General features: G+C 42.6%; 2 protein-coding genes across 14 annotated transcripts in view; one reads left to right on the top strand and one right to left on the bottom strand.

Moving 5' to 3' along the window:
- LOC141774172 (striatin-like) overlaps positions 1 to 2,040 on the top strand; it is a 34,310-nt gene extending 32,270 nt beyond the window's left edge. For both annotated transcript variants that reach the window (XM_074646574.1, XM_074646573.1), the window contains one exon: positions 469 to 2,040. In XM_074646574.1, the coding sequence (XP_074502675.1) occupies positions 469 to 638 (170 nt within the window). In that variant the 3' untranslated portion in view covers positions 639 to 2,040. The remainder of the gene's footprint in view (positions 1 to 468) is intronic.
- Positions 2,041 to 3,457: 1,417 nt separating this feature from the next.
- Positions 3,458 to 26,665, bottom strand: vit (vitrin). 12 transcript variants are annotated; one of them, XM_074646560.1, is made up of 23 exons: positions 26,406 to 26,664; positions 20,742 to 20,833; positions 20,475 to 20,540; positions 19,323 to 19,479; positions 19,105 to 19,238; positions 18,942 to 19,019; positions 17,468 to 17,671; positions 16,808 to 16,834; positions 15,417 to 15,455; positions 15,283 to 15,333; positions 14,915 to 14,977; positions 14,379 to 14,441; positions 12,371 to 12,445; positions 10,154 to 10,219; positions 9,643 to 9,705; positions 9,020 to 9,082; positions 8,704 to 8,751; positions 8,039 to 8,104; positions 7,082 to 7,229; positions 6,894 to 6,997; positions 5,780 to 6,006; positions 5,187 to 5,700; positions 3,458 to 4,937 (listed from the first exon to the last, which is right to left on the bottom strand). In XM_074646560.1, exons 2-23 carry the CDS (start codon positions 20,773 to 20,775, stop codon positions 4,759 to 4,761), a joined length of 2,469 nt encoding a protein of 822 aa, XP_074502661.1. In that variant the 5' UTR covers positions 20,776 to 20,833; positions 26,406 to 26,664; the 3' UTR covers positions 3,458 to 4,758. The 12 variants fall into 12 exon arrangements, with proteins under 12 accessions (XP_074502661.1, XP_074502664.1, XP_074502663.1 ...); XM_074646563.1 differs by lacking the exon at positions 9,020 to 9,082 and having other exon boundaries at positions 26,406 to 26,665; XM_074646562.1 differs by lacking the exon at positions 9,643 to 9,705 and having other exon boundaries at positions 26,406 to 26,665.
- Positions 26,666 to 27,121: the final 456 nt, after the last annotated feature.

The raw sequence follows: 27,121 nt of genomic DNA, 5'->3' as shown, positions 1-27,121 counted from the left end.
CAAGTTTTAGGAGAAACTAGGTCTTGCTCACAGTCACTTATTGCACGTCCTTTGGACATCGAAATAAGTTACATTTTTATGCCTCTGCGCCGTCGACAGCCGCAGCCGGAGGCATTATGTTTTCAGGTTGTCTGTCCGTCCATCGGGTACATTCTTGTAAACGCGATATCTCAGGAACGCCTGGAGGGAATTTTTTTCAAATTTGCCTCAAACGTCGACTTCGACTCAAAGATAAACTGGTTTGATTTTGGTGGTTAAAGGTCACTGTGACCTCACAAAACATATTATTGTCTATAATAAGAATTTATTTGCTAATTATGACAATTTCACACAAACGTCTAACAGGATGAAGTGATGACATTTTGGACAGGCATGGATGTAAACTGCTACTTGACTGGTTGGTGCAGGCGTACAACTGCGAGGCGGTAATTCTAGTTTAATCGCTGTAACTCGTTATGTCCTCTGCAGGTCACGACTGCTCAATACGTCTGTGGAACCTGGAGAGTAAAACCTGCATCCAGGAGTTCACGGCTCACAGAAAGAAGTTCGAGGAGTCGATCCACGATGTGGCGTTTCATCCGTCTAAATGCTACATCGCCAGCGCCGGGGCAGACGCTCTCGCCAAAGTGTTCGTATGACGCGGAGCTGCGTCTCTCCCTGCAGCCCCGCTCTCTGACTCAGCCTCCCACGATCAGGGACCAATAGAGACACAGGAGGGGACGGACGTTCAGGCATGGGTCCATCCCACCTCTCACAGCCCACTGGTTTCCTGTCGGACTGGTAGACTATGTAGCCGCTGGCCTCAAACGGGCTACCGTACCCATAAAGAGGGTCGGCAGGGAGGGCAGTCAGGAGGAGAATTAGCTCTCTAGTCCTCCATCTACCATCCAGGCAGGCCTGGGTGTGACCGGCCACAGCGCCCCCCCCTTCAGACAAACTAAAACTTAACCTCCGTAGCGAGGAGGCTCAGGACAAGTGTTAAAGAGTGTGGAGTGGAGAAATGAGGTTTCAAGCCGGTCTTCTGCCCCTGCGACTTCACGCTCATCCCAAATCCCTCTGGCCCTCGACCTTCACTCTCAGACGAAACCAGGTCCGGACTCTTTACTCCAAGTCAGGTTTAGTGTTGTGTTGTTCCAGAAATGTGGGGTACTGAAGGCTCGTTGGAGCTGTCGTGGAAGCCTCTCTTCTTCTTCTCTGCTTCTCAGACGGACTCTGCTTGCTGGCCTGCCTTTATTTTCCTTTTTAAAACACGTATTGACAAATGTGCCTTTGCTTTAAAAAGGTCTTGAAAATGTTATTTTAACAAGCTCGTTTCGGGGGAACAGGGAGGGGGACGGTGGAGAGATGGAGCCGGTTGTCACAATGTTGTCGATTTTAACATTGGATGTAAAATTACAAATGCTTATAATAAACAAAATATATATTCAGTCTTAAAATTTACTGTGCAGCGTGAGTTTGAGTGCTCCTTTTTGATAAGTGTGGTTGGGGAATCAATTTTGTGCATTTCAAGGCAAAGCTGGTAGAGTGATACAGACCATTAAATATAATGCCTGTTTGTTAGATTAACTGTACACTTCACAAATACGATTACAAGCATATGTGTCCAAAGTAAACCATCTTGGTTATATAATTACAATTCAAACTTGGTTCTAGATGTCCATTTTTAGGAATAACTAATTGATTTTGGCCAGTTTGCTCTTGTGTGAATTGAATGGCTTGTACTGTATGTAGTTTTCCCCACTTGTGCGGACATGCTCGACTACAATGTGATGTATCCTGTCCAGATATTTACAGTAGTCCAGTGTTTAGCAGGACATTAGTGCCGTACTGTGGGACTACTTTGAAATAATGCGTAAACCATCCAAATGTCCTGCAAATCCCAGTTTACTGTAAAACTGTGAGGACGAAACTATCCTGGGTGAAAAAACAAGTCAATCAAGATGTTGTACCTGTAGAGTACAGCTTCAAATGAGCCATTTTCTCAGTCACTGGTTTGTATATGAAAGTATGTTCAAAATAAAACCTGCTGTAAAATGTTAACTGGGTGATTATTGGTCATTTGACAAACGTGGAAGCTGTTTGCAATTTGTAGAAACCAAATGTGGTTATCAGTGCAGATCAGTGGTTGTGTTGTTATGCCGTGGGTACAGCTTGATCCCTGGTTTTCATCCTGTATTAGTTTACATTTTGACAAATTGGCACCATTAAACATATTATTGTTGTCACGATACTGGAGTTTTTAACTTTGATACAATACCTTGAAAAATATCGATATGCAATACGTTTTTCGATACCACATGGAATAATTGACGCAACATTGAGGGCTTAAAACTTTAAATTTTTAGGAAAAGATAAACGGCTGTCGGAGAGAAGAGAGAGCAGAAAGCACAGCTGGTACCTGTGTATCGATACTGAGGAGAACAGGTATTCGATATGTCGATGTATTAATATCGATACTAACAGATTTTTGACTACACTAAAACAGATGCCGACTTATCCATTAACAATTCCTACTTGCAGTGCACCTGTGGATGAACACCCAACTATCACTGTATTACTTTGACACTGAAGAAAACTTAAAAACGTGATGATTCTTAGACAGGTTCTGGAGTTATAAGGAGTGTCTTAGATAAGATATCCATGGAAAGTGTATGCTATTTACTTAGGCCTTTGTGTTTCCTAGGGATCATAGGCCATCGATGAAAGCCCTTTATCTTCTCCGGTCATGTGCTTTTTGATCCAGTTGCTGCCATCACAGCCCCTCAGTCTTAATCTCCTGTTCTGTGCTTCTTCTCCAGGTGGTTCAAGGTCTTCCTCTCTTTCTCTTGCCTTGCTTGATGTTTGATTTATTTTGTTTTCTGAGTGTGTGTGTGTGTGGTCTATCCAGCTCCATTAACTTGTCCTGAAGTTCTATAGGTTCTTGTTTGGTGCGCTCCCACAGGTTGGTGTTGGTGATGGAGTCTGACCAGTAGATTCCCAGAAGGTGTTGGGAGGCAACAGTTGACGAATGTCTGTAGTTTGTTGAGTACGTTGGTGGTAATTTAACATGTCAGGATTTGACGTTTGAATTAAAAATGTTCAGTTTGGTTTTGAGTTTTTTTGTTTCGGATGTTGATTACTGTTCTTATTCTTTCCTATTCTGGCTTTGACATCTTCCTCAATTCCTCCGTCCACAGTGATTATGCTCCCCAGGTATGTGAGGCTGTCTACCTCCTAAACTTGGTTATAATCTGTGATTATTGGTGAAATCTAGATCCTCCAGCTGTTCGGTCAGGCTCCACTGTTGTTGGTTACTTGGTTCTTGATCCAGTCTATGCAGCGTATGTAAGGGTATGCTACTCTGAATCTAAACATGTGTGTATCACGTCCGCGTCTTCATATTCGACTTGAGTTATGAATCCGAGAAGGAGTGCAATTTTGACGCAAATTGGATCAACAAAAATCCAGAAGACACCCGCTTTAAGTTCTCCATTTTATTAAAAATTGCAAAAAAAAAATATTGATCAATTATGAACATTATTAGCGAAAGGCTTTTAATATGCATATGTACAAACAGGACACAACAGGAAGAAAATCATAAATACTCTTTCAACAAAACGGAGAAACGCCTGCAGTGTTAGAAGCAACCACACTGTTAGAAAACAGGAGTGATGAGATGAATTGCTTTCCTTCCAGAGAAGCACGTTTATGATCTGCCATCACTCTATACAAAGATATACAAGCTCCTCTTTCCTCACACAAGTTCACTTATTGTTGTTGATTTGCCTTCCACATAAGCCTCGTTTCAACTACCACTCATACCAACAGCAACATCAGCACCATATAGTCTTTGAGAGGAACTTTAACAATGTCCCTACTATCAAATCTCTCCTATTAGGAAGATTAAAATGCACCAATTCTAAGAAAGTATATCCTCTTCACTGAGAATTGTATAAAAAGCACCATATTATTAAGTTTATGAAGTATGTTAAGCCGTAAGAGGAAGTGCTAGGCATGCTTTAAATCTACATCTGCAAGCACCATATCCCAGTAAGGTAGCTTTATGTGTGTTAATCGTTTTGGTACCACTTCCTAATAAGGCACCCTTTGTAAAGGTTCTGTAAGTTGTACTTGAGGACTTTGGGTTGCCAAAAATCCCTTTGGCTCCTCCAGTATGGCGCATGCTTTTACAAGTTTGTAGTCACAAATTCAATCATTCAAACATGCAGTTAGTAAACACTGAAAAGTTGCTAATAAATGAGTTTGGTCCAGATGTTTTGCAGCTCTTTTCCATAAGGTCTGAGGTCAACTAAAAAGGGAACTTAAAAGCTAAAACGTTCCATGCCAGAGGAGGGGATATTTTACAACCCAAATGTTGTTCTGATCAATGGCTTATAACTGATCGAAAAAGCATGTAAATGATTTAAAACCCCTAGTTCCAACTTAGAAACCCTTTACAAAGGATGACTTATTAGTACGATAATTAAATGTTTAGGAATACTCTGTTCTCTTTATGGCACCACTAGAGAACAACCACAGTGCACATGAGATGTCAGTACGTCACTGTGAATGCAAACCCTTTACCGTTAGCACCGTCTGTATATTTGGGACCGAATGCCGATTTACTTTAAGCCCATAATACTCACCTAAATTCAAAACCTCTCTCTGTTCAAATATGGCGGTGCTGCAGCCAATATAGCGCCACCATCCGGGCAACAGAGTGAGTCAATTTACCATCAGCGTTCTGTTAAAACCCCCTACCCCCCCACCCGTTTGTCCTCAGTTTCTGGGCTGGGAGTTGAACTCCTGGCAGATGTTGTGGATGATCTTGGGCACGAATTTGTAGAGGTTGTCGAACTCGTCCACGAAGAAGGAGTGCTCCTTGTCGGGGTCTGTGGCGATGTACTCCAGCTCGTCCTGGGCCGCCCAGGCGATGCCGATGGAGTAGGCGATCACACCTAGATCACAGGAAGAGACAGCAGATTAAACACACGGGCCCCACTTGTGTTTGTCAAATCAAACACACACTGCGTCACACCTCGCTGTTGACTGACACACACCAGAGGAAAGCACTTTTTTCCTCCCTTTAAGGAGCTAAAAAAATGCATTTTTAATTTTATTTGGTGAGGTCTGAAAATGTTTTAGAAATGCAAGAAAATAATCACTGCTTGACTTGATCTTATCTGCCTAAAATCTTGACCTCTAACCTTGGCGATGGACAGCCAGTGCAGGCACCCTGACGTCATCATAAGAGCGCCCGTCAGTAATGACGATCATGATCTTGCGTTTGTTGGGTTTGGATTTGCTGAAAAGCTGCTCTGCGGCGTAGGTGATGGCAGCGCCAGTGCTGGTCCCGCCGCTCCAGTAGTTGACGCGTTTGATGGCGTTGAGCAGCTCGGCCTTGTGGTTGTACTGGCCGAAGCCAAACTCCAGCCTCTGCTCGTAGGTGTACTGCACAGCTCCGACCCGCGTGTCGGTGTCGGAGATCTCAAACTCCCGCGTGATGTTGGCCACAAACTGCAGCACCGTGCGGAAGTTGCCAGTCCCCACGCTACTGGAGCCGTCGATGACGAAGGCGATGTCGTTGGCGTTGAGGCAGGTCTTGCTGCACAACAGGCGGTCTGTGTCACACACTCTCTTCACCAGCGGCTGCACGGCCTTCCTCAGGGCGAACCAGCTGGACACGGGCAGGGAGTAGAAGCCGTTGGTCCGACACACAGCCTGTTGGATGAAGGGCACACTGTGTTTCAAACTGCTTTTTTTTAAAGCACACACACACACCTGTGTGACAATACTCCACCTTGTCAACAAAGTTGGTCTCGACCAGGTTTTGTTTCTCGTTGTCATCGGGGCCCTCGATGGTGACGAAGAATATGTTGATGCCAGACTCCCGAGCGAGCCGAGACGCCTCCTCCACCTTGTCAGTGGGCCAGCCGTCCACCAGCACCACGGCCACGTTAGGAGCTCCTCCTCGGTTCCCACTGGCATCACTGAAGTAGTGCTTGTTGATGTAGGAGAGGGCCTTCCCTGTCGGTGCACCAGGGGGCAGAAGAGAGACGGTGAAAATGATGCTACATCCACTTTCTATACAAGTCTGTGGTTGAAATGAAGGAATGCATTCAGGATAAGAAGCTGAGAAAGTAGAACCAATCTGCTATTTATAAAGTTGTTATCCAACCAATGAATAAAAATACACATCAACTGTACAGTATGAAATGAAACAAAATATATATATAGGCTACTTTTGAAAGTGTTCATTATGTACAGTATGTTATGTATATTCAATGATTTATGGAAACTGTATGAATATTCTAACCAATCATATCCTAAAAAAGCCTACTGTATGCAAAAACTATTTTAAAAAACGTATATAGTAGTCTGTGTTACAAAAATGCACGTTTTTGTATAAGGTACATTGCTTTAAATGTACATAATCCCAGAAAATAGTGATATCCTATCATTTAGTCTGTCTTGGTGGCACAACAGGAGAGGCTCTGTTGGGGAGCTTTTACAACCACTCACACTGTTGTATGATTAGAGAGCACTTCTGGGTGAACACAAACAACACTATTTGTACGTGAATGCAAGATTTAGCCAGTCATAAAGACCCATGTGGCAGTGGATGCATCATGCTGACGCACCAACCAAAGCAGAAAAACAGCCCTCTGGAAGCTGACCCCCGTGGGGTGGTAAAACCAAAAGCTTTTTGGTCAGCACAGAGGAAAAACAAGGCTTACAGAGAGCAGGGCTATAATTTAGCTAACAGTGTCTCACTGCAAATTTAGATTTAATTCTATCCTTGCTTGTCGAAATGTGCCTGGGTAGTAAACCATGCGATAATTGAACCCCTTTCTCTTTCACACTCTTGTTTGTAGGCATTTACTGTAGGTGGCAGCTAACAGTGGGTCACTCACCTACATTGGAGAGGCCTCCCTTCTGCGTAACCTTTTCTATGGCGGACTTCACCTCTCTGGAGTTGGTGTAAGACTTCAGACTGAGCTCTGTTACAGGGTCATCCCTTCAGACAAAACAAGCAGCAGTCGTATTATGTTTTCTTATCTAAAAATGGTCCATAGTAACGCAACAGGAGCAGTGAGGTTACCCGTATTGGATGAGGCCCATCATGGGTCCAGCCACACCCACGTTGATGACCTGAGCCACCTCAGCCAGGAAGTCCTTCTGGATCTTAAAGCGCCTCTTCCCAATGCTCCAGCTCCCATCCATTAGGAAGACCAGGTCCACCTTACAATCTGCAAACACAGGACACACCACAGCAGACTCAATAATGTGTTAGTTAAAGCCATAATGTATGACATTTAAAAACTTTGATTCCCTGCAGCAGTAGTAGCAAAAAAGTCAATGTGTTTCTGACCACTGGTAGACAATCGGTGTTGAAACCACTGGGCAACCTTCGGGTCTGTAAAGTGAAGCCGATGTGGAAGTGCCTTAAACTTGCATTCTTTGTAATAGCCAGCAGGTGGCGACTCCTCTGTTTGCAAAAAGAAGTCTGATTGTATAGAAGTCTAAAGAAAATGAGCCTACTCCTCACTTGATTTATGACCTTAGTAAACATTGTAAACATGAGTTTATGGTCTCAATCGCTAGTTTCAAGTCTTCTTCAATACAGCATGATGTTCATTTAGTAAATTATGGTCCCATTTAGAGTCAAATAGATGATAAAGCAGGGGATGCTTTAGGGTGTGGCTACCTTGTGATTGACAGGTCGCTATCACGCCATTGTTCGGTCTGGGAGTTGTCTGTGTTTTCGTCTTACAACTTTAACCCTTTCACAGTGAGTTTTGAGTTCATGAAAGTTAATTATAACCTTTTTGGTGGCCCAGAAATGTCTTATTCAGCGTTCGGTTGTACTTAGCTCCACCGTCGTGTCAATTCTGGTTGCAAAAAACCAAGATGCACGCCACGGATTTTGACGAAGGGACTGAAATGAATGCTTAGCTGCCCCAATTTTCACCAGTTTGGTCAAAATCTTAGGCGATTATTTGAAAGGTGTAATAATCAAAAATAAATGATGTGCTTTAAAGAAGTATGAGGGACATACTTGGGTCTCCCTGTGACGCAGGCTCAGGTGCTCTGGGTACAGGTTCCTGCTCCCTCACGTTGAAGCCTGAAAATCAAGAAACACACAAGTCTTTAATGCAGAGTTCTTCTAAAATCTGCTCTTTAGGCTTTGACCTGTCAAGAAGACTTTTCATACATTTCACTGGATGTTTTGTGTCCTTTAATAGTCACTGACATGTGCATTCTCAAAATGATAGAAATCCCATCCCTTGTAATCACACAGCATTTATATGGGATGGCGGAAATAATTATTACGTTTTCAACCTCTAAGGCAATTTAATCATGTGTTGGAAATATGTCTATTTGTTTACTACAAAGCCGGAAAAAAGGTTTGTCTAAATATGTTTGGTAAGATTTCCATTTGACACGGCACATTTCCAGCTGTCCACTTTCCGGGGTTCCCAAACATTAGCCAGTATTTGTTGTGGCAAAAATTATGCCAAACAGGAACCGATTTTATCCTCAAGCAACCACCATGCCATTCGACTTTGACTCCAAATCCCTTCAATTACAGGCTGAGCAGAAACCCAGATGCTTTTCCCCAGATAGCCTCGGTTTGGTTAGTACTTACAGTCCGAACTGAGGACTTACTGGCAAAGTGACTCTGTTGGGGGGCAGAAAAAGGACTAGTGCAAACTATCTCACCTGATTCATAAAGATTTGCGTCTGGCTTCCAGGCATCCACTGGCTCCACTGAATAGATGATATCATACAAGCTCAGCATTAGCACATTTAGCAGCAATTAATAACACTCACCATGGTAGCGACACAAAAAGGTTGATTTATTTGTCATGAAATTTAAAATACTGCATCTTTTTTTGTGAGCTCTACTCGTTATCAGCAAGCTAAAGCAGCAGCAGTTAGGAAAACCTCACCAGAAAAATTGTTTTATATATGATGTGTCCAAGCTGATGCTTTCCTGGATACAAACAGGTGTTTGTAGCCATGGTAACCTGCTCACCTCTAGTATGGGTTGTATCCAATGGCACTTTACGGTTGCCATCTGAGTCAGTGGTGCGAGGCACTAAAAGTAAAGACATCATGAGTGACTGTGGCACATGTGAAACAAATGTAAACACACCATGGCGTTACAGCCTGCTCCCATCGGCTCCATGTTTCATTTGGTTGGGTGTGTGGTGTTTTTTTTTGTGGTGCGCGCTGGAAATGGCTAGGCCAATTTTCCAAACCAAGAACCTTCTAGATTTGGAGGCTCGGCTGTGTCATCAAACAGATGGAAACACGGCCTATAATCTGAAAGTGAGGGCTGTTTGCATGCTCTTTTGTGTCTTGTCAATGGGCCATATTGTAAGAGGTTTGTATTTTCTAATGTGAAGACTGAAAAACAAATCAAAATGTGTTTTCCTGTCGATTTAAGTACTTAAAGGTATAGTTCAACATTTTGGGAAATACGCTTAATGTCAAAATACATTTATACAAAATGAAACAAGAAAGAAATGAAACTAGTCCTGTGTCAGAAACACGAGTGTGGTCATGTCATCGGCAAACATCTACAATATATGACAATATAAAACCTGAACCCCAAGACTTGTTAGTTCCCAGTAAATAGAATAGAAAAGCACTTACGGTACGGTCCAAAGTTATAAAACCAGCGCTCATATTCTGAGATATCAGGCCTGTGATCCCGAGCTAGAGGAGGATGGCGTGAAACCCGTTATTAGTATTCCCGCAATGAACTTCAGAGGGAAAAGCACACATTTCCATGGTTGTGATTGGTCTCATATTCCCCCCAACCAATCCCAGACCAGTGAAAACAACGGCTTGGAGCAGAATTATCACTCACATTGTCTCTCTCTCTCACATGCACAAACAATAAACCTGCCCTCTTCTCTTTCTTTCTTCACAGGAATCTCTCATGTGGCAGACAGATGGCATGTAAAGACAACATCCTGTGAGACACACTGCATGTACTTACGGATGGAGCCGTTTCAAAGCATACATGGTCAGCAGATACCTCGCACACAAAGCATGCCATGTTTGCCCATGCAACATTAACGGATATAAGGGTGTAGTAATCTGCCACTATCAAGGGGGGCAGTACACACCAAAACTGTCATGTTGTGCTGCCTTGATTTACCTGTAATCTCAGGTGTGTCCGTCTCACTCCATGTGTATCCTGAGTCTGGAGCTGCATAACTAACATCTGAATGTACAGCAGAGAAGGTGGAGGCATCAGCAACTACAAGGGTCACATTTAAGGTATTGTTGCCGCAAACTAACGGTTGCCTCTGCTGCTGCTGCTGCACTTTGAATTTAGTGCTAATTAGCAACTGTTAGACTAAGATGGTGAACATGGTAAACATTATACTGCATGTTAGCATTGTCACTGTGAAAGATGGATATATTATAAGAGGAAGAATCTCTCTTAATACATCCATGTTGTGAAAATGTTAACTTGAAGCACCACTGGGTTTACGTACAGTCTCACAGAGCCACGAACAGAAAACTCTTGTTTTAATAGAGTGCTGCAGGGATGACGTAACTTGTAGGCCAAACCGGAAGTTAGAATCAGCCTGGTTCCCTCGACTAAAAGCAAATGGGAATTTTCCATTAGGTTTTGGATTATTGCAGAAAATCAGCTGTGTGGAAAACAAACGTTTATGATACTTACACGTTTTGTTCCCGTAAAAATAATCTCCACAAATGAACACCACTTTTATGATTTTTAAAGTGTGAATCGCCAGAAGTAAAAAAGCTAACGTTAGATTATAAACGAGCTACACCTCGGTCGCATGAGCGTGAGTATACACAACGAGACTGTAAAGGCGGACGAGTCGACGTGATGACGTTTTGTAGTCTCTTTTAGCCACTTCTTAGCAACTGCCTTTTTTAAGATATATAAAAGCTTCATAATTCACGAGTGGGATATTAACTTTCATGCCGTAGAAAAAAACGTTAAATCTCTTAAGCTTGTGTTAACCACAGACCTTATTTCAAATTTCACTTTCTGAGAGTCTCCTTGCCGGTTTGCGATGATGACCGTAACCATAACCATGGTAACCATGCCAACTTTTTTTTTTTTTTTTTTACCAAAACAACGATTTGTGAAAAATCAAAGCCTGAATTAATTAAAAATATATATATTACGCCTAGCAACGTGAAATCTTACACTTGCAGTTGAATTGAAGCGTTATTGATGTTACAGAGCTGTCCGTTGAACGTTGTTATCACTACCGCATTGCATTGTGGGATATGTGCGCCACCGTAGTGTCCAGAGCTTGTATACTGTAATACTTCATACTTCATAGTATGCAATTTGCGTACTATTGGTTTCAGACATACTAAAAAAAATCTTGCATACTGTTTTAGCGTACTAAATAGCGTGTTAGTATGGAATTTAACTAAGAGACGAGGTAACCGGAAGTGCTAACTCATTTCCGGGTTTTAGGACTCATTCCTGTAGCACTCTATTAAAGTAGAGGTTAATACAATCAAAGTCACCACAGTAAACACTTGACACCTTATTCTGGTATGATACATCATGTGTTTGGGACCATGAACGACCAGTAATAAGATAACTTGTCATATTCAGTCATTTATTTGCAACATGGAGATGTTTCATTGCAAAACTGACTTTCAAAGTTGCTCTTGTATTGATCATCATAGAGTAGGCTGTGAGACGAGACACTCTCTTACTATATTGTCTCTGACTATAAGTGAGAATTCACTTTATTCATAAGGCCACATAGTTGTCATTGGATTAATAACAGGGATGCACCGATCCCCGATAGCGATACCTGGGCCTACCAAGTACCGATCCGATAGCAGTGTTTAATTGATAAGCTGTATGCTTCACTGTGTGGAAGTGACTGGGATCACTCTTTTATGTGTAAAGCAACATAAGGCTTGACTTGAAACAGTGTTTTTTAACTTTGTAAAACAAAATGTAACAAATAAATACATAGATATAAATTGTTATTTATTATTAAAATAATAAATCATACACCGGCAACAGTGTAAACTTTTTTAATGCAGCAACAAATTGCCCAAAACTTAAACAGGAATTAAAATGCCAGTATATAATGTATATGGTGTATAAACATAGAATCGAATTGAATAGATCGGCCCCATTGTCACTGATAAACGATCCAGCTATTTGAGTCAGTATCGGCCTGATATCTGATATCTGATATCTGGTATCGGTATCGGTGCATCCTTAGTTAATAAATTAAAAGCTTAGATTTAGCTTAAATATTGCACCCATATCAGTCTGACCTTAGTAAGTTTGATCATTAAAGAAAACATTCGTATTAGAATAAAGAAGAAGAAGGTTGATCTATTTTGTATTTGGTACCTGCTGGTCGTCGAGCCCCAGGGAACCAATCAGGACGAGGAAAGGAGGGAGTCGCCCAATCCCTTCTGGGAAAAGCTGTGCAGGGGAAGATTAGAAAGCTGTGTTCAGGACAAACACCGAGAGGAGCATACTTGTGACCTCCACTAAACCTGCCACGTTATTAGTGGGGGTATGCACAAGATGTTCAGACACTAAACATCCAGTAGTCAGTCAGACAGACGGTGACTGAGCTGACTAGAGGTTGTTTTAGTGAAGTTTAGTCTCACTCCTTCTAGAGAGACAGAGGAAGCCCAACACTGAGAAAATGTGTTTCTCATTTTTCCTGTTTTCTACCTGCTGCTCTTGGCATCACAACACAGACTCAAAGTTTGAACTTGTAACGTGGCAAAGACGCTCGCATGGCCTGAGGTTAATCGAAGTGTGATTGAACACTAGAAGCCCAAACAGCTGAGCAAAATCATAACAGTGCATCTGTCTAAGCTGACTGAGCCATGACAACACACTTCAGTTAACCCCTCCCCGCGTTGGATGGGCAGCTTACACAAACACACAGCCTGGGCGCTGAGGTTCCCATCCAGTGGCGGCCAGAGAGCAGGGCCTTTGTTGACGGGGACGGGCTGGGAGAGCCCAGCCAGCGGCCAAGCGAAGCGTGGGAGTATTATTCTAAAGTTGGTGTCAAACTAGGGACAGTGTAGATAGTAGGACGCAGAGATTAGCCTAATCTGCTGCTGGTCAAAGGCCCAGCGCTATCCAGCAGACAGTGGTGTTATTTTTTCTGATGAAACAGGTGCTTTAAAAGGATTGAGTTTAACTCTCCCGATCATCGCCACTTCAGTGGTCACTGCGGCCAGAAGGTCAGAGCAGGATCGGCGACACTGATCCTCGCCTTGGGTTGTAGCTCGGTCTGCAATATGTTTGCAGGAGCGTTGAACAGAATCAGAAAGTTTTTTTTGTGGTTGTCATGCAGGCGTATCTCATTACAAATGCGAGGCTAAACTGCGTCGTAACATTTCCAGAAAGCCGAGCAATAAATTCAAACATCTGTTTGGGGGCAGCCGGGTGGCAAAGCGACACCCTTCAGCTCATAAACTCCAGAGTCGACAAGCATCCAGCCTGCTGGAGTGTCCTTGAGAAACTGACACTGAATCCCTGCCGGCTCCAGGGGCGCTGCCGTGTAGCTGATCCTCACCTCTGACCTCTCACCTCAAGCTTAAAGAATTTCCCCAAAGGGTTCAATAAAGCATCTGCCGGTCTGAATTGTCTGGTCAGTCAGATAAATGATGCACGAGCTTGAAGCAGCTCGCGCTGCATTTTAGAAATCATATCATACCCATCATTTAAAGTTTAAACGGATATAACTCTGTCTAATTTTAGGGATATATGGTTTTTGCATTCCACAGAAGCAAAAACAGAAGCGCATTCTTCAGCGAGCCAAATCTAGCGTGGTTTGAATGGCGAGAGCTGCTTTCTATTCTTGACAGGCTGGAGAGAGGACCCAGATCCTGCAGCGCTGCTGTGGATCGAGTCATACGTCTCTCTGGGAGCAGCACCGGGAGACACTTGGTGCTGCTGCTTTCATCTCTCTCTCTCTCTCTGCAAGCATTTTACAAGAGGCCAGGCCAGATGTGATCTATCATAAGATGTGATTACAGTACTGACAGAGCGCGTCACTCATCGTGGTCTTATCTAAAAGACAGAGTGGAGAGATTGGTGCTGTCTCAGGATAGCGGAGATACGCCGCAAGATGAATTCAGGACGACGATAGCACATCGTCGCTCATCTCTGACGCTCACCGCTCATGTTGGGTTCAGTGAAAGAATGTTTATCTGGGGACTGGCCACGCATTGAACCACAGCATCCCACAGAGGGTAAACATTACAGCTGCTTTAAAAACAATTTCAGGGTTTTATTGCCCTAGTTGTTCCCCTGTTTGATCAGACCTGTCTACTTCTCTACGTCAGTGCTAGTGCAGTTTGGGAACTCCCGCTCAGGGTCTGGAGATACGTACCAGGGTTTGACTGGCTCACGATTGGAGTCCGATCGGGTGGCGCCGGCTGAACCCTGTTAAAAGCTGTTTGTAGCAATGAGAAACAGGCAGATAGAATGAGAGAGGAAAAGGAGGGGGAAGAGGAGAGCTCCAGTTCGGGGGGCTCCATCCACAAATGCAGCCCAGCTGTTTCGCTTTGAGTGAAGTTCTCTCCGCAGCATGATATCAAAAAACAAAAGGATATATGCTGGGCGTGTTTACAAGCTTCGTTTTCATCTCGGGGAATGAAAACAGGAATAAGAGGATGTGCTTGATGACAGAGAACAGCGGTTATCGTGAAAGGAATGTAGGCTGAGATGCTTGATGGAGTGGATTAGCGGTGACCCCGGGGTGAAGATCACAGGGGCTTAAGGGTGTGGACACAAGGGGTCAGACTTCTGGATTCTTGTTCCAACAAAGACATCTGTCCCCTCGGCTGCCCTTGACCTACATTCCCCGTCAGTCCCACCACGTCTACCTTTTTGTTACCGTGTATGTGTGTTAATGAGGAGGCTAACCTGGGCCGACTGGAGAGGATGGTTGTCTCCTGATGACTGACCCTGCCTCTGGTCTGCGCAGACCTGGGACCAAGATTGGGAGACAAACGTATTACAAGACAAAGTAAAATAACATTCATCTGAACTGAAAATCACGGGGTTAAAGATTTAGTGGTATTTCACTTGAAAGACAACAGAACAGAAGTTGGGCTTATCCAGAACGATCTGGTCTGGCCCTGTTAGAGGACGAGTGAAAGTCTTTTAAAGCAGCTGTGCACTTACAGAACAGAGATGCCATGCAGAGTTTACATATATCAGTACAAAAGAAAGATTGAGACAATCTCTGGTTAAGGTAGAATGAAAAAAAAGACACTTAAAGCTTGGTTTACCTGCACTGGCACGTTGTGGGAATCTACTCGGATAGCCACTTCCTCTGATTACTTTGAAGAAATGTCACGGTTTAGTTAAATTGTTATCAAAGGACTTTCCAAGAGCTGCAGAATCAGAGAGAGTATTGACGTACCTTGACTGGGACTCTTTCCTTGACCATTTTGTGACCCTCCTATCCCAGTGTTGAGGATAACAGAATGTGACAAATTGTAATGTAAATACATCGTAGTTTTGGATTTAGTATAAACCAATAACCTGGGTCATGGCCGCAGTGTTTTAAGTTTTGGGCTTAAAGGTACAGTGTGTAGGATTCGGTGGCATCTAGCGGCGTGGTTGCAGATTGCAACCAACTGAGTACTCCTCCGCTCACTCCTCCCTTTCCAAGACTGCAAACCATGGTAACACCGTTCGCCTCGCTCAGAGGTCATCCGTCAGACTAACACAGTCTCACAGCAGTTTGTGAAATAGTCACAAAATTGTATCTATTTGATTTGTGTACATAGACACGATTTCCCTTTTTTTTCTCCTGATGCTCAGCACGACTTTCAACAAGCGTTTTCCTACGAATGCCCAGCAACACGTGACGCATGTGTCAATTTCTGCTCTAGTCTTTTCAAAATAAAACTACTAAGTTAGGTTTAGGAAAGATCACGGGTTGGGTTAGAATAACTCCAGAAATGCTGTAACTTAAGTATGGAAGTTATGTGACAAATAAATAAATCAACTTCGCCTTTTGTTTTCACACTGGACATGAACACCAGTCTCCTGGGCAAAAGTCCTGTGTTTTTGGACCCACCCATCCATCTGACCTCCTCCCAACATGGCATTCGCCGCTCTCTGTTCTTCCTGGTCCACAATTACGTGGATTACGTACAAATTAATTTCGTGCTGACCATCATGAGAAAAATATGAAATTCGTGTATGTCTATGTACACGAATCAATACGTTACATTTCGGGGATATTTCACAAACTGCTGTGCAACTGGGCTGGTCATACAGCAACTGGCGGTACCACAGTTTTGTACTCTGCGGCTCACATTACCGCAGTTTAACAAGCGTGTCAGAGAACTACGGTGACCTTCAGGTAACGTAAAAACGAGAAAGGCTCTCTCTAGAGCCAGTGTTTGCTTTGTCTGTTTTGGGCTACTGTAGAAACATGGCGGAGCTAGATGGCGGACTCTGTGAGGAGGACCCGCTCCCTATGTAGATATGAAGGACTCATTCTAAGCCAACAAAAACACAACGATTCTTAGTTTCAGGTGATTATACACTAAAGAAAACATAGTTATGAATATTATATTCCATTTCTACTAATAGATCCCCAGAAATCATACACACTGTTCCTTTAATAGAAAATGCACAATTGATCCTGATGCACACTATTCCCGTAGGACTGATGTAACTCTAACATCCCATGCTTGATGTAAATAAATATTCCTGCATACATCTCAGTGTAAAGCCCCGCATCCCCTCATGCCACCCAAAAAAAACACTGTTGACCCCTCTTTGCTTTGCTTCACTTACTTGAGGCAAGGTATGGGTGACTGCTGCCTAGATAGAAGAAAGACAAATGGGGCGCCAACATGGAGAGAGGAGAGAGATAATGTTACAGAAAATGAAGGAGAGAGACGGTTGTCTGGCCCGCCGCCCATCTCATTTACACACATACCTTAAGATATTGCAGCATTGTCTACTCACTGTAGCCGCATTTCCATCCAAAAACAGGGCAGATGACTCACAGTGATTACCGTCTGATAATGTTTTCATTTATTAAGAGCGATGAAAGGTCTGGTGATCAAGTGTACGGTGAAGTCAGTGAAGCAACTGAGCCGCAGCGTACTAACTTCATCACAGACCAGCTGTAATTTGTAATAATTGCAGTTGTGACTTGTAATTACCAGCTGCAATCATTCGTCTTCATCACTCAGTTTCACACAAATGAAAGCTTGTTCTGGCAAACAGCAATTCTAGTTACAAGCTGCTAATGTTAGTTCAGCTATAGGCGGCACACTGGCTGCTGTGGATCTGCTGTGTGGATCGGTATTATTGGATCATTAACAGCGTCCTGCTGCATCCAAGTAAATACACAATCCTGCACATAACATACATGGATCCATTGATTTAGAGGAAATAGCTTTTTGTACATGTATGTGTGCAAAAATGATTCAAGTGTGTTTAAATCACCTGCATCCCTGACTTTATGGACAGCAGCTCGAGGCTTGGCAGTAGTGGGCGCTGGTGGAGGTGTAGTGGTGGCGGTGGTGGTGGGAGGCAGTGTGGTGGTGGTTGTGGTCGTGGTGGGTTCAGGTGTTGTAGTCGTGGTGGGTTCAGGTGTTGTTGTCGTAGGCAGCGCTGTGGTGACCGCAGGCGTTTTGGCCTCCTTTTGACCTGACAGGAGACGACAGATTAAGGCGGACGTGTACAAGACGGATGGACGGGGAGGAAGAGCGTCAACAGTAAACTGCTGTGTTGTAATGCATTCTTGACATTCTTCACCAGACTGCAGCGCTCCGACTCCTCGTTCAACCTAAGCGAAGTTCAACATGCCAGACTCAAGCGTAGGGACGTCTGTGTTCGTAGTAACCTTTCGTCCCCAGAGCGCACTGATGTCTAGATGTCTGGGTTAAAACTGGGCAAAAGTTGGTAGGAAAGTAAAAGCTTCTAAATGTCTACTTTACATTTAACCTTTGTTTCAACAGCATTTCAATAACTATATGTTAATGTGAAAAAGGTCCTCACTATATGCTAAAATATAGTGAATGAAAACACTGTTGAATTAACAGTTATATGTAGTCTAGACATCTAAAAACTAGGGCTGTCAAAGTTAACGCGATAAATAACGTGTTAATGCAAATTTGTTTTAGCGCCACTAATTTCTTTAACACATTAACTCAATCGATCTTTCGGAGGTTGTAGCGGGCTCAGTTTTAAAGCTAGAAACTAGAATATAAAACTATCATATGGAACTACAAAGCCTAAGGAATCCAGTGGTACCAACCATGTCATGCCAGCTTGTCGGGAGGAACGCTAAATAAGGCGACGAAAAACTGACATGGCCATTTTTAAAGGAGTCCCTTGACCTCTGACCTCAAGATATATTAATGTAAATGGGTTCTTTGGGTAGCCACGAGTCTCCCCTTTACAGACATGCCCACTTTATGATAATCACATGCAGTTTGGGGCAAGTCATAGTCAAGTCAGCACACTGACACACTGACAGCTGTTGTTGCCTGTTGGGCTTCAGTTTGCCATGTAATGATTTTAGGTCACTGTTTTGTGTTGTTAATGGATTTCCAATAATAAATATTTACATACAGTACATTTGCATAAAGCAAGTATATTTGCCCACTCCCATGTTGATAAGTAAATACTTGACAAATCTCCCTTTAAGGTACATTTTGGACAGATTCAAAATGTGCGATTAATTTGCGATTAATCGCGATGGGTTATTCACATGATATTATCGTGTGCGCATTACAAACACAATATCAGTAATTACTGTTTTAAATATCACGGTAAGCATCAATACCAGTATATCGCGACACCCCTACTTTGATCCCACGTCTAGAAATGTTTTTGAATTACAAATCACCAAATCATTGCTTTCTTGGTCCCGTAAAAGATGCATGATGAGTGTGTAAAATAACCCTCCTCTCACTTGTTTTCACATAGGTTGGTCTTGAAGGGACGTAGTCCAGAGTAGATGGGTAGATCACTCCTTTCTTGGGCTTCCCCACTGAAACACAACAGAGCCAGCTGTTGGCTTGAAGGCTAAAACTCTGCAGAACTGTGTTTAACATTGTTTACTTCATCATTAATACCTGAGACGACGAACGACTCCCTCCACTTAGGTAGAGACAGAGAGCGCACGCCATTAGAGTTACTGCCTTTGTAGATGTTCTGCCCGGCCATCTTCCTCACTATCACCTTCCCTCCTGTGTTGGTGATGATGCCGCTGTGGACACAAAGTGTATCATCAGATTTACTGTTAAAAGGTCTCACATGAGCTTTATTTGACCTTCATCTCTCCGCTGTTAACCTGTGGATGGCTGCGTTGCAGATGCTGGAGATGGAGGCGAACACGCCTGTCCCATAGACTTGCTGCTTTGTCTCCTTACAGTGTGCAGGACATTTGGCTATGAACTCTGGGAGATTGATCTTTCCTGCTCTGACATCACACTCGATGTTTGGAACGACTGTGGAGGGAAGAAGAAGAAGAGCAAGATGGTTGAACTTGCATAAAACAAATCTAAAATCTAAACCTACTAAACCTACTATATACATTAGCAAAGTGCAAGTTACAATGTTTTGTTTTTAAATAAAAAATTAGGGCTGTCAAAGTTAACGCGATAATGTTATATGTCATACTGCCTTGTCGGGAAGGAGGCTAAATAACGCTCCAAACTTACGCCAAATTTTGGTGAAGAAAAACTGTCATGGCCATTTTCAAAGGGGTCCCTTGACCTCTGACCTCAAGATATGTGGATGAAAATAGGTTCTATGGGTACCCACGAGTCTCCCCTTTACAGACATGCCCACTTTATGATAATCACATGCAGTTTGGGGCAAGTCATAGTCAAGTCAGCACACTGACACACTGACAGCTGTTGTTGCTTGTTGGGCTGCAGTTTGCCATGTTATGATCTGAGCATATTTTTTTATGCTAAATGCAGTACCTGTGAGGGTTTATGGACAATATTTGTCATTGCTTTATGTAAATATATACATACATTTGCATAAAGCAGCATAATTGCCCACTCCCATGTTGATAAGAGTATTAAATACTTGACAAATCTCCCTTTAAGGTACATTTTGAACAGATAAAAAATATGCGATTAATTTGCAATTAATGACATCTCTTTTGGAAATCATGATGGGAATTTTATGAATCAAATGATTAATTGATTGATCAAGAAAATAATGGGCAAAACAATAACAATAATTGTTTTAGTTGCAGCACTTATTCCAATGACTTACACGTCAGCATGCATGTAGCAAATCAATGCTACCAAGGATTTATTTATATCATAAGATCTGTTTTTCTCTGTCCAGCCTATAAATAAATATAGAAAGCTTTTACATAATGAAGTGATTCTATATGTTTGTAAGTGAATTAAAAGAGACAGAGCAGTGGAGACAATAACACTGTGACTGACTGGAGATTACAGGCTTGCTTGTTGATGATGTCTACCTTGCTTTGGTTTCTTGTTCTTTGATCCGTTAGGCTTGGCCCAGCAAGCACAGGACAGGAGGAGCGCTGCGGGTGAAGCAGAGGGAGTTTCACATCATAGCAGACAAAGTAACATAATCATCGGTGTGTTTACTGTACACACAAGACCTCTATGACAGAGGATGCTGCTGTTTGATGGTGAGAATGTGCAGAATAAGAGTATTTTTAGTGGAGGATGATATATGTAAAGTCAGCGTACGCCTGCAGAGAGACAGGCGAGTTGCTCACCGAAGCAGATGGCAGTGAGCGATGCTCTGATCATGATGGGTGGTGTGCTGGTTCAGCAGGTCAGCCAGGTGTCCTCGTCTAACCTCCCAACCCTAGAGGGAAGACAAGCAGCAGAGTTTCACTGTCATCCTCTGAAAACCCATTTCCCGCTTCCTGCTTACTCACTGAAAGTAACTTTGGACACTTTTCTCAACATTTGTGAGTGTTGTAGTGTCAGCTGGAAACAAGACAGAGTCAACTTGTGCCACTGATTTACACTTTCCAGAGATTTTTGGATAAATAGCAGACAGACTGTGGACTCAGAGCTGACTCACCTAATGTGGCCAATTTAACATTTTGAAAACATTTATTGTAACTCACACCTTCTTCTAAGATCAGTCAGATCAAACACAGATTGTATTTCAGCATAGCTCATTGTTTCTTGTTCCAATTATTGGGTTACAAAAGGCTGAAAGTATTTGCCAATCAGAAGCTCCACAGCGAACATCTGGGCTGAGACAAAACAACATGTAAGAGCCCTCCCTCTATCTATGGAGTCAGACTCAATTAGAGAGAACACACAGACACAATTTAATGTGTAAGGAATGGGGAACTGTGTTCAATCACATGGCGTCTTTGTTTGACACGAAAAACCACATCAAGCTGGATCCCAGTTTGAAATACAGTCTGTTTACAGTAGACAAAGAACATTTCTCTCTGTCTGTCATTCTGATTCAAAACTTATATATCAAAGTGGAAGTCTGTGCTGACAAGAAGAGAAGTGGGTCAAGACATCATTCCTGGTCTGTTGTAGTAATGATAGCGCTATGACAGCAAAGTCTAAAATAAGACAGACGGCCAGAGAAAGTCCGACACTGGCTGGAAGATGAAAGCTATCCGCTGCTCCGCACCGAGGCGGTGGGATGGAGCTCTTTACCGGGGAGGTGATGACTGAGGCCTCCCTGTTAACAGAGGAATGCTGCTGTACCTCCCACGAGGGCGGCGTCACGTCTGTCACTGCCGCCACACGCCAGCTGGTTCAATCTGATCAAGCGGGAACATGTGATCATACAGCGACCTCTGAGGTGGGGTCAGATGTGACCCAGTTCAGACTGTGCATATTAGAAAAATGAAGTAGTACTATTGAAAACGCAATGTAAAAATACACCTGCTGTCTTTTCAGATCTGTGACTAGGAGATCACCGATTGGATCCCGGGAGGATAAATCTGGGAGGGGAGAGTCCCTACCTTAATACAACTACTGAGGTGCCCTTGAGCAAGGCCTTTAACCTCAAACTGCTCCAGTGAGTTGTCAGGTATGAATGTGTGTAAGTATGAATAGGGTTTTAAAAAAGAAATGGCAATAAGTAATAGGCTTTTTGGACTGCCATTCTGAAGCCTCGAGTTCGGCATTTTGGCCGTCACCATGTTGTTGTTTTTTGCAACCAGAAGTGACACGAACTGAACGCTGAATAAGAAATGTTTAGGCAACCAAAAAGGTTATAATTAACTTGATCATCATGAACTCTAAGCTCGAAGTTTTAAGACGAAACCATGGACAACTCCCAGACCAGACAACGCCGTGGTAGTGACCTGTTAATCACAAGGTAACCCCGTCCTAAAGCATACTCTGCTTTGTCTATTTGACTCTAAATGGGACCATAATTTACTAAATGAACATCATGCTGTATTGAAGAAGACTTGAAACTAGCGATTGAGACCATAAACTCATGTTTACAATGTTTACTGAGGTAATAAATCAAGTAGGAGAAGTAGGGTCATTTTCTCATAGACTTCTATACAATCAGACTTCTTTTTGCAAACAGAGGAGTCGCCCCCTGCTGGATATTAGAAAGAATGCAAGTTTAAGGCACTTCCACATCGGTTTCACTTCTTAGACTCGGAGGGCGCCCACTGGGTTAGGCATTGACCTTGAATAGTTAAGATTAGGATAGGTCATTGGGCAGCGAGTCTCGCGAGTTTTTTGCAAGTTTTTGCAATTTGCGGGTTACCTTCTAGACATGACCGTCCGAAGGTAACAAAATTGGCCAACCAGCTCCACTAAAGCTCTCTAATTAACACTTTATATTTTCTTTGTTTAATTCATACGCAAACTGAAGTGTGAAACAGAATGTTGTGGTTTTAATGGAGGTTATGTGCGGGACTATCACTTGGCCGGGTGCAGTGACTTACTGCAGTGCAGTCTCTGCAGGTTGCCTGGCAACCTCACGGTGACCACACCCAGGAATTCACTGTGCCTAGCCAAGAAATGGTCCGGCACATAACCCCCCATAAAACCACAACCTGTTGTTTTTACACTTTGGTGATTGGACGGATTAAAAAACTTTTTCCGACCCTTTTTAAAAGGCGCTTGGAGGTTGATTTTTTTGCTTCGTTTTCACAAAGCGCTGTGTACGTATGTGAGTTAACCGGATGTTCATTTATTCCTATGGTAACCTCCATGATCTCAGAAGTGTTTGTTTTTTTTGGTCCGTAATTTGCCTTGAGTACGTTGAAAACTTTTTACGTAGCGGTCAATTACAGACAGACCGTATGCACTATGTGCCACTATGTGGAATTAGCGAATTAATAACTGGTTGATTCATGTAATACAGTTCTATCTATACAATTTTTTAAGTTTGACGGCATACTTAGCAGTTTTGTGAACTATTTTGTGAAAAGACGTATGAACCACTATGGATGCACTCTGTTTTTACAAATTTATACATGTGACTCGTCTAGACTGGACGGCGAAAAAAACAGTAACACATAGATATAGAAAAACTTTCTATGCAGTAACTTCTGTCCCATATCTGCAGTGGTGTTTCTATCCATCCGTAAAGAGATGCACTTTCATGTGTTGAACCATTTCCATGCACACTTCTCTATTGCAGCTTTTACATAAAGTATGCATGAGGTGCTTGTTGTGTAGCGATGTGCATGATTTCTCGTCTAATGATGGTATTTTATAGAGTGAATAAACCCCACAAACATGACATATCATGTTAAGGTATAAATGAATACAGCTCCAGTTGGCAGTGATAGGACTTTCCCTAATGCAGCTCTGCATTTTTATCTGACATTCATGAGCACTGACATGATTTTTCCACAGTGTTGTGCTTTGACAGGCAGATGGATCTCTGCTACACATTCAGGACTACAATTTGTCCTCGCGGGGGAAGAAATCTGAGGCAGGGAACAAGCCGGGACAGATATGTACATCTACAGTACAGGAGACCGACCTGCAGCACATGAGAGGTGAGTAAGCACGCTTCACCGGATAATGGAAACTACAAAACTGATCTGTCATACACCTGCGAGGAAATCTAAGCCGTGAAGTTCCCCTGATGTAGAGCAACTTTTTAGCGCACAAAAGAAGCCTTCCCTCAGTGTTCCTCTGTAGAGTCCTTTAAGAGAGGCATGACATCATTGTTGGACAAAATGAAATGTGCAAAAAATGACAATAATTTCAGACCTCTTAATTTGTGTTCTCAGTGTGAGCCTCTAAATGCCTCCTTCTCCAAGCAGTGAAACGTGGGGCAAATGATATCCTTTGACAAACACTGTAGGGAGTTTCCTGTACAGTAGATAATAGATCCTGGGGGGACTTTGCAGAGACACACACACACATTCAACTAAAGGATAAAAAATAAACAAAACACAGACCAAAGATCTGGGATAACTTATCACACGCTCAGATAGCTTTGGAGACGGCCACTGTGTGTGTGAGGGCTTTCAGGCTTTCAGGCTCACCACTTACAACCACCATAAATCACAAACCGGGTGGGTTACTGTGTAGGTGTTCTGTGCATACACCTGTGTTCAACTTCAGATAAGGCATGAGTTGTACCTACAGCACAGTTTCACCTGGCCTCTGCAGTGCCAGCATGCTTTATTTCTCACTAAACTGAGCATCTCCTGCATCTCATTTCTGCTGGGTGGGGGACACAAATCAAACAAACTCTCAAGAAACTGTGCAAAAAAAAATGAGCAAAGTGGATTTTCACAGCCACTGCAAAAGATGAAAGAGGCCTCAGTCACTTTCAAAACCCAGCAGCTCAGACAGGTCACATAGTTTGAGGAATTAAAGTGCAATTCAATTCAGAGGAACAGTCTCACTACAATGTGGATTATATGCACAAAACAACCTTAACTAAGATTACAAGGCCAAGCAGTTTTGTGCAAAGACTATTGGTCTGCTGTTGCAGTGAGTGAAATGAACATTTTCAGCTCCTGCAAGGCACATTTATGGTGATTTTTGATGCATAAGCGCCAGAAATCTGATAATGCAGGATGAAAAATCACACCTGGCAGGAGTGTTACAGGTATGTGGTGGCTATAATGCAAACAGGATGCACAGTGACTGTTTTAATCTATTTCAAAGGCCAGCACACAATGGGTTCTTGAAAGATCACACACCTCTGGCTGATGCACCACAGTCTTTTTTTTCGATAAGCACTGATAATGCACTGAAAATGTCATTATTTCCAGCTTTTCCATCAGTAATGGTGAACTTTAGGGCCATGCAGCTTCGTGCCAAACCACAAGGACTGTATTTTAATCTTCCTCCATCTCAGCAGCACCCACATTCCTTGTCTGGGGTGGCCACTCAGTGTAAATGCGACGATGGGTGAGCACCAAAGGGGACTGGGGCTTATTTGAGTATCATGATTCAAGCCCCTGTAGAACTTCTCAGTGTTCCTGAGTGATGGTGTGTCTGCAGTGAGACAGTATTTACACACACCCAGTGCCAGGGAGTGTTAAATCCCAGCATTCACAGGTGTCAAAAATGTACTGTAAGCATGTTAGATGTGCCAAGTGTTGTAGCAACAAGCCAAGTAAAGAACCATAGGAGAGATCAGACACACAGGAAAGCCAACATGTCTCTACAAGGTCATTTCTGTAGTATTTTGAGCTGTGGCTGGGACAGTATTTGTTTATCAAGCACAGAACAGGCTGAATTACTTTAATTCTTGGCACCAGTTTGAGTGCAAGTCAGATCCTGCAGCCTGCTGCTGGACATGTTGTATAGAGAGACCACCTGTGCTTGATCAGGCTCCACAAAGAAATGTCAGAAAAAAACTCAGAAATGTCAAACATAATGTGCAAGAAATAAAAAGCTGAAGAATTCACTTCTCAGGTTTGCTGATTATTATTACACTGGCAAAAACAGTCAAAATAAAGGTGGATAGAAATATATAAATAAATAAAAAGCTGGAACATTTCCCACTGCTCATTTTTTTATAATCAACATTGAGAGGCTGGAGGCTATACAGTATGAATGATCATGACATGGCTGAATTCATTCAGCTAAAAAACCTCCCTTTAGGAAGGAGGAAGGGGGGTGTTTACTAGAAAAAGGAAACATTAAGAAAAATAAACAGTCAGTAAAACAAACACTGCAGCTTATTTGGGCAGCCTGTCAAAATCTCACAAGCTTAAATGAACTAGTCATGAATTGCAAAAAAAGTTAATAAAAAGTAAAAACCTCGCGTATATAGTGTTGGTTAAAATTGATTACAGACCTGATTATCAAATGCGCTTGGACGCTTTGGACATCAATTATGCGCAATTACGCACCATTTAAATATAACGTGGATAACTCATTCACGCCACGCAGCAGCAGTTCATATGTGCAGCTGCTTCAAAATCCTCATCTCTGTAAAGCAATGAAGGTAAACTTACCTGAGAAGGTAAAATAGTCCTCCAGGCGTTAAAATAAAGTAATTCCCTGCGCAGTTTCCACCAGAATCCTTACTCTTTCATTGCAAGCGAGTGTGCAAGACGCTGAACTGTTCCACCTGGACTTTTACTCCTGCATGACCGGAGCGCTCATTAGAAGTGGAGAAACGAGACGGGGCCAGAGTTCCCCCTCTTTGCCCGTCCCACTTCAGGCACCCAGCTCTTCTTCACCCAGGCAGAAGAAGATCAGTATAACCCTGGAGCCCTGAGGGATGGTTGCACAGACCTGGCACCCTGCAGCAGCACAGCAGTGTGCAAGCATCCTTTTGTTTCTTTAACATGTTTTTTTTTAGAGCAGAAGAAGCCAACACATATATATTCATAGTTTTAGCATGCCCAAGGAATGGATTTGCTTTATATTGGCACAAGGGTAACTTTGGTATTTTTCAACCTGGACACTATTTTCCCATGTTTTTGGAAAAAGTACAAATAGAATTAATAAATAAAATTCAGTAAAACACCGTTTGCTTAGTTGTTTTAAATGGGTTTTGTATTTCTTATTTATGTACAGAATATATGTATATATATATATATATATAAATAATATATATATATATATATATATATATATTAATTAAGCAAACGGTGTTTTACTGAATTTTATTTATTAATTCTATTTGTGCTTTTTATAACTTAATAGCACATAAACAAACTGAATC

This window comes from Sebastes fasciatus, chromosome 9, assembly GCF_043250625.1.
Source record: "Sebastes fasciatus isolate fSebFas1 chromosome 9, fSebFas1.pri, whole genome shotgun sequence".
Taxonomy (NCBI): Eukaryota; Metazoa; Chordata; class Actinopteri; order Perciformes; family Sebastidae; genus Sebastes; species Sebastes fasciatus.
The sequence above is the reverse complement of the archived record's forward strand: the minus strand, read 5'-3'. Positions and strand labels throughout refer to the sequence as shown.

Coding starts and splice junctions, on each gene's coding strand:
- vit (XM_074646560.1), bottom strand. CDS start 20,775: ATGATCAGAGCATCGCTCACTGCCATCTGCTTCG. Junction 19,239..19,322: donor TGCAACGCAGCCATCCACAG/GTTAACAGCGGA, acceptor TTGTGTCCACAG/CGGCATCATCACCAACACAG. Junction 9,083..9,642: donor TTATAACTTTGGACCGTACC/GTAAGTGCTTTT, acceptor CTTTACTTTTAG/TGCCTCGCACCACTGACTCA.